The sequence below is a fragment of the Pongo abelii genome, chromosome 18 (assembly GCF_028885655.2).
Source record: "Pongo abelii isolate AG06213 chromosome 18, NHGRI_mPonAbe1-v2.0_pri, whole genome shotgun sequence".
In the NCBI taxonomy this organism is placed as follows: Eukaryota; Metazoa; Chordata; class Mammalia; order Primates; family Hominidae; genus Pongo; species Pongo abelii.
Genome location: NC_072003.2, coordinates 56,062,660 through 56,079,624, shown reverse-complemented (window position 1 = coordinate 56,079,624; position 16,965 = coordinate 56,062,660). Strand labels below are relative to the sequence as shown.

The 16,965-nt window shown below is 41.3% G+C and overlaps 1 protein-coding gene across 5 annotated transcripts in view; it reads right to left on the bottom strand.

Moving 5' to 3' along the window:
* Positions 1-16,965, bottom strand: part of NUP93 (nucleoporin 93) — a 119,287-nt gene that overhangs the window by 29,584 nt on the left and 72,738 nt on the right. For all 5 annotated transcript variants that reach the window (XM_024233050.3, NM_001132559.2, NM_001135376.2 and 2 more), the window contains 2 exon segments: positions 16,240-16,302; positions 9,179-9,307 (listed from right to left, as the gene is read on the bottom strand). In XM_024233050.3, coding sequence (XP_024088818.1) covers positions 9,179-9,307; positions 16,240-16,302 — 192 coding nt within the window.

Genomic DNA, 16,965 nt, shown 5'->3' with positions numbered 1-16,965 from the left:
CACATAGGATTGGGATGAAGATTAAATGGGGAGAAAAATGGTATGAATCCCTACCTCACAGCACTGTTGTGAGGAATAAGTGGAAGACCTCAACACAGTGTCCAACATATGGTCAATAAACGCTAGCTGTTATCACTTTATAAACAAAAAGAAACCACCACAACGAACACAGGAGCAAATCCTATGCTCAACAACAACAGACAGATATGGACACCTCAGAAATATGACCTAAAGTATTTTACTTTGTGCAGGCTGAAAGTCTCATTTCATTTTTCTGCAATGAATACACATTCCTTGTTTGATGGAAGCCCCCCCAAGCCCCCCGGCCAGGGCATTTTATACTTCTGGACTCATTCTGAGTCTTCCTATTAACACTGTATTAAGGACTGTTCTCTAAGACAGCCACCTTTCTGAAACAGAGCTATCCAAAAGCTGGAGATTCCACAGTCTTTTTACAGGACACAGCACTAAGCCTGTTAATTCCAGTAACCTAGTCAAGGAGAATAAACAAGGAAATGAAAAGGAGAACAGCACTAAAGCATTTTTGCAAGGACACAGTTGTTGTAGCTAAATATACATGAGCAGCCTTGAGAAATATTTTCCAGTGCTAAAAACCTAATTTTTAAAATTATCCATTTAAAAAGTAGCTGGGTATCAGCCTTCAAATTTCCATTTAAATTAATTTTGCCTAATGCTCTTGTTTTCAAAGGTACCTATCCTTCAGTTGCCCTTGACCAAGCCGTTATTTCACCACACATAAAGTCAATTATCCACAAGAGGATGTGTACGTGCACATTCCTGAACAGAGGAACCGGCAAATATTTAGCTGGAATTCCACAGCCAGGGACTGCCTGAGGGCTGGGAAAGCCACCAATCTCTGGGGTTCTCTGCAGTGGGGCTTGGTGGGGCCATAGCAAGGACGACAGGACAAGATGACAGGAGCAGGGAGCCAGAGACCAAAAGAGCAGGGAAGACAGCAGGGTTTCTTCTTTTAGAAGAAAACAAGCAGCTCACCCAGGAGTCTGGAGACAGATATGTGGAAAAACAGCAGCCTCTGGGAACACAAACTGAGAACAGTCTCGTCAGAGTAGATGGTGTTCCCAAGACAGCCATTCCAGGACAGGATGGGGACCGAAAGTGGCAGGAGGGAACCGCAAACTTGTATTAAGCACCTACTATTGTACAAAGTGTATCCAGGGATGCATAAAACTCTTTTCCCAAGGAAAGCACATTCTAGTTAGAAAAAAACGAAATGCAGGCAAGGCGTGGTGGCTCATGCCTATAATCTTAGCAATTTGGGAGGCTGAGGCAGGTGGATCACTTGAGTCCAGGAGTTCAAGAACAGCCTGGGTGACATGGCAAAACCCTGTCTCTACAAAAAACAAAAACAAACATTAGCTAGGTGTGGCGGAACGCGCCTGTAGTCCCAGCTATAATACTTGGGAGGCTGAAGTGAGAGGATCACTTGAGCCCGGGAAGCGGAAGTAGCAGTGAGCTGAGATTGCGCCACCGCATTCCAATCTGGGTGACAGAGACCCTGTCTCAAAGGTGGGGGAGAAAAAGAAAAAAAAGGAATGCAACTAGCACTCCTAGCAAAATGAATATAGGGTAGTAAGAAAATATGATGATACTGCAGACGGAAAAGAATTTAATTTCTAAGTGGAATGTTTTGGCTTTATGTAAGCAAAATGGAAACATGGTGATTAATTTACAATAGTTAACTTTAAAATCTGTAGGCAAAAGTCCAGTACTACTAGGAAAAAAAACACCAACCAGGGACCAGAGAGGACTAGGGTCCTAAATGCAACCCAGGTAATAACTGTGTGACCTTATTAACCCTACTAATGATTGTGTGACCATGGACAAAATGAGAGGAATACTTGGGCCACACATAGGCTGGAACACTATTAGAACTACTAAAAAACGACAGACATCTATGTGTACTAACCTAGGAGAAGTTGCAAAATATGTAAAACAAAAAACATAATGCAAAATTATAGGAACTAATATATAAAATGATACTATTTGAGATAATAAATCGATAAGATACACAGACGTGCATGTAAGCCCCTGGGAAAAACTGGAAGTGTGTGCACCACTGACAGGTTGTGTTTGGGTGCAGGATGGGGAAGAGCAGCAGAGTGGGTCTACATTCCTTTACTGTCAGAAAAGCGCACAAGATCAGACAAGGGCCTGTTGAGTTGAGGTTTTCAAAAAATCTTTTTGAAAGAGCAGCAGAGCACTTTCTATACCTGAACTCCTACTCAAACCCCTAACAGGTGAACTGGGTCCATCCCCAAGGAAACTGCCAGGGAGCCACAAAATACAGCTCAGAATCCTATGGTCTGCAGTTTTCAAACTGTTAGTTCATATTCTACTATATTTCATTTCATCTAATAGTCCACCTATTGTAAAACACTGTTATGTATCAATAAGAAATTTTAAAATGCTGTTAATGATATACTGCTGAATTTAAGACATATTCTGATTTGAGAGATGTTGAGATGTGATGGAATATAGTATTAAGAGTTATCAAAATTAGAGACTATGTTCAACATACACTGTTCACATATCATAGTGTGGAATGTTACCATCATTATCTACACTTACTAAGCTACAGTTTAGCTTCTCTAGTGAGATTTCTTGCTGAGTCATGTTCCAGACAATACATTAAGGGATTGCTCATTGACTATGTCTAATACCACAAAGCAGCCACTAGACTACACTCAGGTTAAATTTATCTTTAAATGTTGTTTTAAAAGTTGGCTAAGGTACATCATGGATTCCCCAAACTGCTCAAATCCTGCATGCTGTCATGCAAGCCTCAACAGGGAAGTTCTTCCGCATGCTGAGCAGATGCAAAAACTGGGATGTGAGGATTTGTAGCCAGGGGTCTCATTTTTGTTTCAAAGCACATCATTTTTATTCACACCACAACTTAAAGAGTTAGTAACAATCTTTCAATTCCTACTTTCCTCTAAAAAGTATACTTTTTTCTTCCAGTGATATCCTAAGGAAATTAATTTCCCAAATTGACTCTACGCTACTGAAGCATCATTTCCTTTATTAAAACTTGCTAGGGGGGCCGGACACAGTGGCTCACGCCTGTAATCCCAGCACTTTGGGAGGCCAAGGCGGGCAGATCACGAGGTTAGGAGATCCAGATCATCCTGGCTAACACAGTGAAACCCCGTCTCTACTGAAAATACAAAAAATTAGCCAGGTGTAGTTGCGGGTGCCTGTAGTCCCAGCTATTCAGGAGGCTGAGGCAGGAGAATGGCATGAACCCGGGAGGCGGAGCTTGCAGTGAGCCAAGATCGCGCCACTGCACTCCAGCCTGGGCGATAGAGCGAGACTGTCTCAAAAAAAAGAAAAAAAAACCAACTTGCTAGGAACAGATATCACCAATGTCTCCTTTAGAAGGAACTGGGGGAAACTCCTGTTATTGGAAGGTGTGGGGGAAAAACATGTTTCAGAAACCACTATATCCTAGTCTACTTTTTGCTAAACAACTACAAACAAACAAAAAAAAGCTTTGAGCCTCTCTTTATATTAAATTACCAAAATTTGGACATTTTCCTTCAAGTGTTAAGGTCAGCTCAAAATTATGTGAAGCTGTCTTCTTAACCAATGACTCTATTCCAACGACCTTATTCCTGACAATAAGGTGCCCAGAAAAGAATGTTTTAGATATCGTCATACTCCTTTAATTATCTCCTCTATTTATATGCAAAGATTTTTTTGATTCCTAACAATACTTTATAAATCAAGGAAAACACTTAAAAAGGGATGGATCCATATTAAAATGATTAAAGTAAAAATGTGTATCTTACCAAATACCAACAATTGCACAAAGAATGCTAGAATATGCTGACTGTGTACACTATGCTAGGCACTGGGCTGGCCACTTTACATATTCTACATTCCTTACAACAACAGTTTTTTAAGAAAGACATTTCATGGCCAGACGCAGTGGCTCACACCTGTAATCCCAGCACTTTGGGAAACAGAGGGGGGCAGATCACTTGAGGTCAGGAGTTCGAGACCAGCATGGCCAACATGGTGAAACCCTGTCTCTACTAAAAATACAAAAATTAACCAGGCATGGTGGCACATGCCTGTAATCCCAGCTATTCGGGAGGCCGAGGCACGAGAATCACGCCATTCCACTCCAGCCTGGGTGACACAGTGAGACTCTGTTTCAAAAAAAAACAAAAACAAAATATTTCATAATGAGGAAGCCCAGGCTTGGGGACCCAAAGCCTGCTGAATACCAAAATCTGTCTTATGCCTTTTACATTGTGTAGTCTCCTATAAAGAGGGTGGACAAGGTGTCCGTCCATGTGAAGTATCACCTTTTCATTATTTTGAAGGAAATTATACGGAAAAGGCCTACAAAAACACAAGGTTCCACATACACACTGGAATGGTTAAACTTAAAAAGACAGAAAACATCAAGTGTGGCAAGGATATGGAACAAATGGAATTCTCACATACTGCTGGTGGGAGGGTACTCCAATACGACCATTTTGGAAAACAGTTTGGCAGTATCTACTAATGCTGAACATATGCATACCCTCTGGCTCAGCAATTCCCCTCTTAGGTGTACCCAACAGAGATGCAAATATGTGCTCACCAAAACACACAAAAATGCTCACAATAGTACTATTTATAAAAGAACTGGAAACTAAAAGGTTCACCAATACTAGAATGGATAAACAAATTGCAGTTATACTGTTTAGCCATGAGAATGAATGGCTTAAAAGTACATACAATAATATACAAAAGGTTACATAAAAGCAGCTAGAAACAACTGTAGATACTGTATGACTCCATTTACATAAAGTTCAAAAACAGGCAAAATTAATTTACGATATTGGATGTTAAGATAGTGGTTTCCCTTGTTGATAGTGGGTGGTGACCAGAAAGGACCACAAAGAGGATTTCTGGTAATGTTCTGTTTCCTCATCTGGGTGTGTTCCATTTGTGATGATTCATTGAGTTGTACACTGTTTAAAAATTTTTTAATTTTTTGAGACAGAGTCTCACTGTGTTGCCCAGGCTGGGTGTACAGGCTGGGGTACAGTGGTGCAATCACAGCTCACTGCAGCCCCAACCTTCTGGGCACAAGCGATCCTCCCACCTGAGGCTCTTGAGTAGCCCGGACTACAGGAGCGTGTAACCATGTCCAGCTAATTAAAAAAATTCTTTTTGTAGAGACGGGGTCCCACTATGTTGCCCAGGCTGGTCTCAAACTCCTGGATTCAGGTGATCCTCCTGCCTCAGCCTCCCGAAATGCTGGGATTACAGGCGTACGCCACTGCACTCAGCCTGAGTTGCATACTTACGTCTGTGCACTTTTCCATCTATACGTTATACATAAGGAAAAAAGTTCAAACAACAAACAACAAAATCTGTAAGATTCCAGAAAAAGGCAATTCCCTGGATAATCTGAAGAAAGACCTGTATGCATCACTTGCCAACATTGAGGTCAAGTAAGAAGAGTCTACTAAACAGACTATTCTATTTTTAAGAGAAGAGCAATCAAGAAAGAACATCCTATTATCAATTTATAATTACATCCAAATCCCAATACAGAACACAACCTATTAACACCATTTTAAAAAGTGAAGTTTATAAAACCATGAGCTGTTCTAATTATTTGCTCAGATTCACAAAGAATTGAGAAAGAAACATTAGGCTGACCAATGATATTATACATTTGTTTTTCGTTCCCAAAGACTCTGATTTCAGTCTGAAATCTTTAAGTCTAAGAAATAAGGGACAGGGTCCTTAATGAGCAATTTCCCAACACAATGACTTTGGCATCTATTTATTTGGGGGCTAGTTTAATAAAACAAAACCAAAAACCCTGGTGTTTAAATCAGGAACAAACCAGGAATAGATACCAGATGTGTAGTTACCCTTTGCCAATGCACCTATCCTTGACCTAGACTTCAGTAGAGTAAGAGTCCACAGGCCAACCGTCCTGGGTCTCACGAACATATTATGTGTCTCTCTGAGCCTCAGTTTTCTTATCTCGATGTGCAAAAAGAATCTTAGCTACTCATGAAACAACTTCTGGGGAAAAAAAGACTTATCAGGAAGCACTGATGATATTACCTGAAAACATCTAGCACCTAATTTTTGTAACGTAATTTTAAATCTTCACCTCTAAATTACATGAAACTGCTTTTTAAAAGACAATAGGGAATGGCTATTATGGGTCAGGTGCTTTACATTATCACTAATCTTCCTCAATAATCTCACTTCAATCAGTAAAGACCCTGAAGGTCTGCAGGGTTAATTAAATAACTTGGACAAAGCGTCAGAACTAGTTACTGCTGATTTGGAAAAGCTAGGAAAAAGCCCAGGGCTGCCCTCCCTCAACACCAGGTGGTAAATGTGTGGCAAGCCCTGGCTCCCTCTGGCACAAAGGCAAAAATCATAGATAAAGGGAGACACTCTTTTTTGCTGCTCCTGGATGTAGCCTCAAAATCCCTCTCAGGAAAGACCTCTGGGATACATGAAGGGAAAAAAGAAAAAATGCAGAACAGAGCATGCAGTAAGCTAACGTTTCTGTAAGAAGGAATGGGGATAAGAACATACAGTCTCATATACTTGTATAAAGACACTTTGCGAATTTACACAAGAAAGTACTAATAGTGATTACCTATGGGGAAGACAAAGGGAGAAGAGAATAGGGTATTTGGGGACAGGGTGCTTTAATATTTGAATCATACAACCACACTGCATATATATATGTATTTATATATATATATTTTTTGAGACGGAGTCACGCTTTGTTGCCAGGCTGGAGTGCAGTGGCGGGATCTCAGCTCACTGCAACCTCCAACTCCCCTGGTTCAAGTGATTCTCCTGCCTCAGCCTCCGGAGTAGCTGGGATTACAGGCACACGCCACCAGGCCCAGCTAATTGTTGTTATTTTTAGTAGAGACCAGGTTTCACCATGTTGGCCAGGATGGTCTCGATTTCCTGACCTTGTGATCCGCCCTCCTTGGCCTCCCAAAATGCTGAGATTACAGGCGTGAACCACCGCGCCCGGGCCACACTGCCTATATTTTTAAATTAAATTTTAAAAAGAGGGAAAAAATTTCAACTTAGCACTAATGTCAGTCAATTAACACTGGTAATTAAGAAAAGGGCTACTTAACATAACCATTCTATAATACACTGTTTCAATATATCCCTAATAGTTCAGTTAGTATGAAGTTAGCTACAGCCAAATGATTCACTCAACAAATATTTCCTGAGCATCTACAGTATTCCAGGCACTGGAGATAAAGGAATAAACAAAACAAAGATCCTTATCTTCAATAAGTTTACATTCTAATGGGAGAAAGAGACAATATAAAGACATAAAACTTATACTATGGCACATAGAAGGATATGCCAAAAAGAAAAATGCAGGAAGAGAAGGGGATATGCAAAGTGTTGAATAAGAAGGGGTTGGTTTGGATTTCAGGGCCTTGGAAGGTCTGAGATGGCAATGGGTAAATATCTGAAGGAAGTGAGAGAGACTGCCATGCAGTCCTCTGGGGGAAGAGCATTCCTGGCAGAAGCAACAGGAAGCACAGAGGACTCGAGGTAGAAGCAGGGCTACCAGGTTTGCTGAAGGAACCTGTAAGAAGCCTGTTCGGCTGGTGCAGCAAGAGCAATGGGGAAAGCAGCACAAGATGAGCTTGGAGAGGCAACAAGACCATGTCATGTAAGGACCCACATGTCAAAGTGAAGACTTTGGTTTTCATTCCATGTGAGATGAGAGTCACTGAAGGGTTCTGAGCAGAGAAGTGACACAATCTAACCTGTCCTTTAATAGTTGTGTTCTTGCTGCTGTGTTGAGAAGAGACTGTAGCAGTGTGCAACAGCAAAAGCAGAAAGATCAGAGTGGTCAGCAGCCTCTAAGATGGCCCCAATAACTCCCACCTCCTGGTAGTCAAGCCCTTGTATAATCCTCTCCCCTGGAGTGTAGGCTGGATTTAGTGACTTACTGCTAACCAACAGAGGTGGGATACTACTTTTAAGTTATAGAAAGATGATAGTTTCTGTCCTGGGGGCTCTTTAGCTCTCCCTTGGACCCATTCCCTCTTGTTCTAGGGGAAGCAAGCTATCATGCTGTGAGCAGCACAATATAGAGGCCCACTTGAAAAGAAAATAATGTCTGCAGTCAAGAGCCAGAGAGGACCTAAGGCTTGCCAACAGCCATATGAATGACCTTGTGAGTAGATGCTCTTTGCATCTAGCCTTGAAATGAGTGCAGCCTCGGCCAATACCCTGATTGTGCCTAGAGACCCTGAGCCAGAAATACCAAGTAAGAAGCTACACACTTGTTTTCAACAAACAAGGTTTGGAGTAATCTGTTACATGGCAATAACAACAACCAGTCAGGAGGCCCAGTTCAATAATCCAAGCAAGAGATGACAGTGATTTGTACCAGAGTGTTAAAAGTGGAGGCAGTGAGAAGTGGTTGGATTCTGGGTATATTTTAAGGTAGGGTTAACTGGATTTGTCAACATGTGAAAGAGACTGGGTGTGAGGTGGGCAAGATGGAGAGGACAAAAGTGAGGCTGAGGTGTCTGATCTGAGCAAGTGAAAAACTGGAATTGCCATTTATAAAGACAGGGAACTCTGTGAGAAGAGAAGGGGGATAGGGAAGGAGTTGCTATCATGACTCAATTCTGGACATATTTAGCCTGTGAGGGCAATGAGACATACAAGCAGAGCCAAGAAGGCAACTAGATAAATTAACACTGGCTAGATAAATTAACTAGATAAATTAACACTAAGTCTCAAGGCTGCAGGTGTAAATCTGAAACTCTTTGACATATAGATGATAGGTATTTAAAGCCCCAAGCCCAGATGAAATCACAGGACAGCGATTGAGAGAGAAACTGAAGAGGTCAAGGACTGAGCCCTGGGACACTCAAACCTATAGAGGTCAGGGAATTTGAGGAAAGCTCAGCAAAGGAGACTGAGAAGAAGCAGGCAGACATGTTGGAGGAAGTCCAGGCAAATGTGGCATCCTAAAAGCTAAGTGAAGAAAGTGTTTCAAGGGGAAGACAGTGATCCACTGTGCCAAAAATACTAGTTAAGTAGACAAGCATTCTTTGACTTCATGTTTTTATTAAGAGTAGTTTATCTTTTGCATTCAAGCTACCTCGCTTTCTTGAGTAAAGTCAAGGGCGTCTTCTCCTGATGCCAGCAGTGTGTGCAGAATTCGCTGTTTCACTTGCTCCCACTCGACCAACATTGACTCTCGATGGTACTCCTCAGCCATGCCAAAGGTCTGTCAGAAAGGAACAGAGAACAATGACCCTCAGGAAAAAAAACAAAAAACACATGGTTTAAGACCCAACAGCAACCTAAAGCCCTCCAGACGAACCACTTCTCCATAGGTAGAGAAAAAGCAATCTACTTTAAAAATTATCTTTAAAGAATTTACTGGCTGAGCGTGGTGGTTTACACCTGTAATCCCAGCATTTTGGGGAGCCAAGGCAGGCAGACTGCTTGAGCCCAGGTGTTTGAGAACAACTTAGGCAACATGGCAAAACCCTCTCTACAAAAAATTAGCTGGGCACAGTGGCGTGCACCTGTAGTCCCAGCTACTTGGGAGGCTGAGGTGGGAGGATCACTTGAGCCCAGGAAGTCGAGGCTGCAGTGAGTTGTGATCGCAACATTGCACTCCCTCCTGGGTGACAGAGCAAAACCCTGTCCCAAAACAAAACAAACTGCACTCCAACCTGGGCAACAGAGCAAGACCTTGTCTCCAAAAAAAAAATAAATAAACTTACTGACAACTGTTTGCAACATACCGTATTTCACTGATTTTCAGACATTTTAATAAAACTTTGGTAAAATATAAATTTTTTTTTTTTTTTTGAGACAGAGTTTCACTCTGTCACCCAGGCTGGAGTGCAGTGGCACGATCTCGGCTCACTGCAACCTCCACCTCCACGGTTCAAGTGATTTTCCTGTCTCAGCCTCCCGAGTAGCTGGGATTACAGGCGCCCACCACCATGCCTAGCTAATTTTTATATTTTTACTAGAGACGGGGTTTCACCATGTTGGCCAGGCTGGTCTTGAACTCCTGACCTCAGGTGATCTGCCCACCTCAGCCTCCCAAAGTGCTGGGATTACAGGTGTGAGCCACCGTGCCCAGCCCACATAAACCATTTTTAAGTGTATAGTTCAGTGGTATTAAGTACATTCTCATTATTGTGCAATCATCACCACCATCCCTTAGCTCCTGGCAACCACCACTCTACTTTCTGTTTCTGTGAATTTGACTACTCTAGGTACCTCACATAAATGGAATCATACAGTATTTGTCTTTTTGTGAGTGAAATAAGCCAGAGACAATCAGCATAATGTCCTTAAGAGTTGTAGCAAGTGTCAGAATTTCCTTTCTTTTTAAAGCTGAAAAATATTCCATTGTATGAATATACCACATTTTCTTTATCCATTCATTCACTGATGGACACCTGGGTTGCTTCCACTTCTTGGCTTTTGTGAATAATGCTATAAACGTGGGTGTACAAATATCCCTGCTTTCAATTCTTCTGGGTATATACTCAGAAGTGGAACTGCATGGTAATTTTATTTTTAATTTTGTGAGGAACCGACATACTATTTCCACAGAGGCTGTACCATTTCACATTCCTACCTGCAGTGCACAAGGGTTTCAATTTCTCTGCATCCTCACCAACACTTAATATGTTGTTTTCTGGTCACAGGTGGTGGCTCATCCCTGTAATCCCAGCACTTTGGGAGGCCGAAGCAGGCAGATCACTTGAGGTCAGGAGTTCAAGACTACCCTGGTCAACATGGCAAAACCCTATTACTACTAAAAATACAAAAATCAACTGGGTGTAGTGGTGTGTGCCTGTAATTCCAGCTACTTGGGAGGCTGCGACGTGAGAATAGAGGTTGCAGTGAGCTGTGATTGCACCACTGCACTCCAGCCTGGGCAAGACTGTCACAGAAAACAAAAACATAAAAACCATATATATATATATTTTTTTTTCCCTGTTTTTTCCTTGTAACCATCCTAATGGGTGTAAAGTGGTATCTCACTGTGGTTTTGATTTATGTTCCCCTAATGATTTGTGATGTTGAGCATCTTTCCATGTGCTTATTAATATAAACATCTTTATAAAAGCTCTGAAATTAGATCATATGTCATAGCAGTATTTTTTCTTTGTAGCATATAAAATAATGATGGATTATAAAATCAATAGTATCTTACGATATAATAAACATCTAAGATAAGAAAAAACAAGTTTCTCCCAGTGTTTTATTATTATTATTTTTTTTTTTCTGTTGCCCAGGCTGGAGTGCAGCAGAACGATCTCAGCTCACTGCAAACTCCACCTCCTGAGTTCATGCCATCTTCCCACCTCAGCCTCCCAAGTAGCTGGGATTACAAGCATGCACCACCACACCTGGCTAACTTTTATGTTAAGACTTTTAGTAGAGACAGGGTTTCACCATGTTGGCCAGGCTGGTCTCGAACTCCTGACCTCAAGTGATCCGATCGCCTTGGCCTCCCAAAGTGCTGGGATGACAGGCGTGAACCACTGCACTAGGCCCCAGTGATTTGATTTTTTAAAGAAACACTAATACTTTTATAGGAGGAAGCAAATCAGTAAAAGAAAAAGAGACTTCTGGGATTAAACTGCCTACTAGGCTACTCAAAGTTACTGAAAAGCCACTGTCTACTGGTAGTTGCAGGTAGCTGCCAAAATAAAGGCATTCAGAAGGAAAAGAAAAAAGAAAGGAAGTCTGGGGAGGGGGCGGGAAAGGGAAGAAGGAAGATGACAAAAAAAAAATCTGAGAATTAAAACAACATAGATATATTGAATTATGACCATTCTCAGCCTATTATTCTCCAATTGGCAGACCAGGTTTCCTATCAGCTTAAGCCTTTTTGAAAAGCCATTTCATTTACAATCAGATTGGCATCTAATTAGGCAGCAATAAGGGAATGAGTATTAGCAATGCCTGCTTTATTACTGGCAACACAGATAATTTATACTGATAATATTGATATGCATGAGCTTTGGGGAACTGTTAGAAAAATCACATACATATACTCTTCCTACAATTGGGATGTTTCGTTTCAGACCAATATTTATTAAAATGTGAAAAAAGGACATCAGACATACACACACAGACACGTGATTAGGAAGAAGGTTGGTGCGTTGCTGGACCCTTTTCTAATACATATTCTGCAGACACAGGAGAAATGATAATTACAAATTTTAAAAACAGTCTTCCAACTGGTTTTTTTCTTTTCACTGACAGTCAGGCAGAATGGACCATTCCAGTCAGTTAGCCAGAGCTGAAAAATACCCAGAGAAAAACCTTTGCTTCTTGCTCACATCCATAAACTTAAACATGAAAGCTATGCATTTTAAATCAAGAGAAGTATGATGGAACACAAAGGTGGGGTGGGGGGGGAAGAGATAATTTTCTTAGAAGTTGTCCAGAAAGAATGGACAAGTGTGAGCCACAATTTTGTCTAAAACTTCCCTACATAGTGGTCAAACCAACTGCCTCCTCAGCCTCTAGCCTCTCCCAGCAAGGTAAAATGGAGGGCCAGGTGGCATAAGGATCAGGTAGGGTAGAAGTAAGGAGGCAGGGGGAGGTTGATACGCTATACAGCCTACCGAGCTGCAACACGAAGTGAGCACACCACAAAGTGTAGCAAGTCTTTTTTTCTTAAGGACAAGACCTCTGGCTACGAGTGGCAGAGTAGCAAAGGCAATTAAAGAAAACAGACAATACACCACCCACAGAGACTGCTGAAAGTGGAGAGAGACTTTCAGCATCAGGTAAGGGTCAGAATGACGACAGTGGGAATTAACCATTCCCTGTTAATTGGGCTGCCTGCCTGTGTGCCAAGAACTCCTGCTTAGCACTTTGAAAGTACTTTGAAAACTATCAGCTTTCCGGGTTCAAATCCTCAGATATATCTGAAAGTACGCCAGGCTACTCATTTAGAAACACCCTCACAACCTGAATGAACAGTGCTGTAGTTCTATTTACCATTAGTGTGATAAGGAGCTTCAAATAAAAATAAATGGCCCAGGCAGGCAAATTGCTTGAGGTCAGCAGTTCAAGACCAGCCTGGCCAACATGGTGAAACCCCATCTCTACTAAAAATACAAAAATTAGCTGGGCATGGTGGCAGACGCCTGTAATCCCAGCTACTCGGATGGCTGAGGCAGGAGAATCATTTGAACCCTGGAGATGGAGGTTGCAGTGAGCCGAGATCACACCATTGCACTCCAGCCTGGGTGACAGAGCAAGACCCCGTCTCAAAAAATAAATAAATGATCCAATATCAAAATTCTCTTCCCTTAATTGCATCACCTCCAGCTTATCTTAATTACATTAGAGGTAATGGAACATTCAATCTGTGGGCTAATCAGGGATGATCAGCCACCCATCTGTCCCATTCCAATCTATTCTGTTTATATCCACATCTGAACCATTGAACTAAAGTGCAAGGAAGAATGCTAACTAGAGGAACTAATGAGAGGGAATCAACAGAACTGCTCAACTAATAACTAAGAGAAGAGGAGGGCAATAAGAGTCTAAGGTGAGGTGGGAAGCAGTGATAAGAAGAAACTCAAGAGAAAAGAAAAACGATAAACTGGAAGGGTGTGGAGAGATCTAAAAATTAAAAGGAAGGCAAAACAAACCACAGAAAATGACAAAACAGTGGAGAAACTATTATAAATTAAATCTGAATCTTTCAAGTTATTATGTGTGGAAAATATTTCTCTTTGAACACAGTTAAGAAAAAAAGCATGGAAAGAATTGGACAGCTGAATTAAGAGCAGGTGGGGAGCATTTGAACCCCATTTTCATAAAGGGAAGAGGGCAATATGCTTTGACTTCACACCCATTTATTACTGCACTGTTGCTGGCTTTTAGAAACACTGCATATGTTCTGATAATGTTGTTCTGTTTTTGCTGGGATGTACCAAATGGCGAAAGACAGGACACACTTGTGGTTTTGTAGCTTGTTTTCTTGGCATTTCAGCAGGACACTGGCAAGTTATTCAAACATGAAATAGTCACAAAAATACCAGAAAGTTGCTCACTTTTTGTGTGAAAATGATTCTTGCTCAGTGGCAGTTTCCTGGTGTCCAGACAGGTCAAAGGTCTCCCCCTAGGCTGGCTCCCAACACTGGAATGCCTCCCTCACAAACACATATGCACACATTTTGCACTGTGGTATGTCACCTAAATGTTTTGGCTGGCTGCACATTTAGTCTCAGTATGGCACAATGTTCAGAGACTGCCAATTCCAGAAACACATTCTGCGGGGTAAATGGATTAATAAAGCTTGGTAGCATTCAACAATCCTAATTTAATTTCACTGGTCCTTTACAGCAGAAGAATCAACGTTGGTGAGTAACTCACTTAATGTGTGAACCAAAAAAAACCCTTTTAAAAATATTTTCAGATCTGAATCAAGTGAATTTCTCTGTATCTATGACTAAGTACTATTGCCAACAATATAATTAATGAAATTTTGGGGATTTTATTTATTTTTTTGAGACAGAGTCTCACTCTGTCACCCTGGCTGGAGTGCAGTGGCACAATCTCAGCTCACTGCAACCTCTGCCTCCCAGGTTCAAGCGGTTCTCCTGCCTCAGCCTCTTGAGTAGCTGGGACTATAGATGTGCACCACCACAACTGGCTAATTTTTGTATTTTTAGTAGAAACAGGGTTTTGCCATGTTGGCTGGGCTGGTCTCGAACTCCTGACCTCAAATGGTCCACCTGCCTTGTCCTCCCAAATTGCTGGGATTACAGGCGTGAGCCACTGTGCATGATGGGAATTTTATTTTGATAACTAAACATATCAGTCATTTAAATAATGACTTTGGAACATTTCCTTATAAACTGGAGCTGGCAAGTCTCCCTGCTGCCCTATTTCACCTCAGTACTACTGAGACATGTTCACCTTCACAGAATATTTTAATAAAGCACACTGAGAAGCAGCATTTTTTTCACTTTATTATTTTTGAACTACATAATAAATAAATTTCACTGGATATAAGAACTAAATAAGTAAACAGAAAAACAGAGGTGTCACTTTAAGCCTACTCCCTTTGCAGAGAGGGCCACTGCTAGCTGATGGAAGGTACCCTGCCAGCCTCCTTCCTGGGGAAAGCTGCACTTCTAGAACCAATTCCACAGGACAACTAGCCTTTCTTTTCCCTCACCAAAAGGCCCCAATGGCCCAAAAATCTCTTTCACTATAATGGGATGTTATGGAAAGGTTTTGATATTTGGATCCTTGTCAGAAATAAATGGAGATAACTCACATGTTAGTAAACAATCTTTGAGAATCTTGCAGGACTGCTTGTTGCAGAATATTGTTGCACATATAATGGCTGCTCTTTGGCAGACTTATTTACCATCTTTTCAAGCATGGAGCTAGTTTTATGTGTGTGTGCTTTTTTTATTTTTTTTTGAGCTTGGAGAAATTGTTAATATAAAAGGTGGTCCACTCATACTGTGTAATAAAAGGAAACTAAGTTGAAGGAAATTGTCAGCGATCACAGCTGCTTTTCTGAACTGCTGATTCAGTAGAAACCAAAATACCATTTATACAATAACAATGAAACCACTAATTTTCTGGTCTTTCCATTTTAAGATTAATTTAATAGTTAATTGTCCAGTCCAGTGTCTCAGATGCATTTTAGTCACTAAATACATACAGAGTTATAAAGCATGGTATTCTCCTCAAAAAATGGTTCCTGTAGAACTCTCTCTGTAGGAGAGAACTGGGCATGGCACAGATTCCAGCTTCCAGATCCTACACTCCCCTAGTATATACTGCTACCCCCATCTGCTTTTTTTTTTTGAGACAGGATCTCGCTTCTCATTCTGTCCCCCAGGATGGAGTGCAGTGGCATGACTCGGCTCACTGCAGCCTCTACCTCCCAGGTTCAAGCAATCCTCCCACAACCACTGGAGTAGCTGGGACCACAGACGTGTGCCACCATGCTTAGCTAATTTTTTGCATTTTTTGTAAAGATGGGGTCTCACTATGTTGCCTAGGCTGATCTTGAATTCCTGGGCTCAAGCAAACTTCCTGCATCAGCCTCCCAAAGTGTTAGGATTACAGGTGTGAGCCACCACGCCCAGCCCTCTTGCCCTCATCTGTATACATCTACATTTTGGTTAATTTTCTTACCCTCTTCCGGGACTCTTCAATGGCAGACAGCAGGGCATTGTCCTTCTCATTCTTCAGGAAGCCCTATAAATGGGGGAAAAATTAACACAACTTAAAATTAACTTTCAAAAAATCAAAAGTATACTGCAGGACAAACAGTAACCATAATGATATCTACTATGCTACCTACACCTCACAAAACTCTCCCAACTTGAAAACATCAACATAGATGACTTTTACAGATGTTTCTTAGTTTCTTCCATTCTGGGAGCACATGATGATTGTTAGAAAGTAAAGTCCCCATGAAACAACAGTGTGGGGTTCTATATCCCATAAACATGTAAAAAGTGGAAAGTCAAGACTGTCCTTCAAAATTCCTAAATGGCTCATATTGCAGATACAGCCTTGGTGATGAAGCTAGTCACAGTTCCTCTAACTGTTCCTTAGTCTATATTTCTCTGTTGGTTTAAATTAATTTCTTCCTAACACTGATGACATCATCATTGCCCACTTGTCTGTGTGCTTTTCACTTGTTGGCCAATATCTGGAAAATTCTAAAAATCCTTTTTTTACACATTTCTTCCAGCGTTTTGCCATGTGCACTCTCTGTTTCAGGTCTGATGATGTCCACTGCTCATTTAATATAGGTGAGGTGAAAAGACAGCCTACAAGTCTAGTTTAATATAAACAGGTTAAATGCCTGTAACACAATGGCCAAAAGGATAGGCTTTGAAATTTGACAGTTTC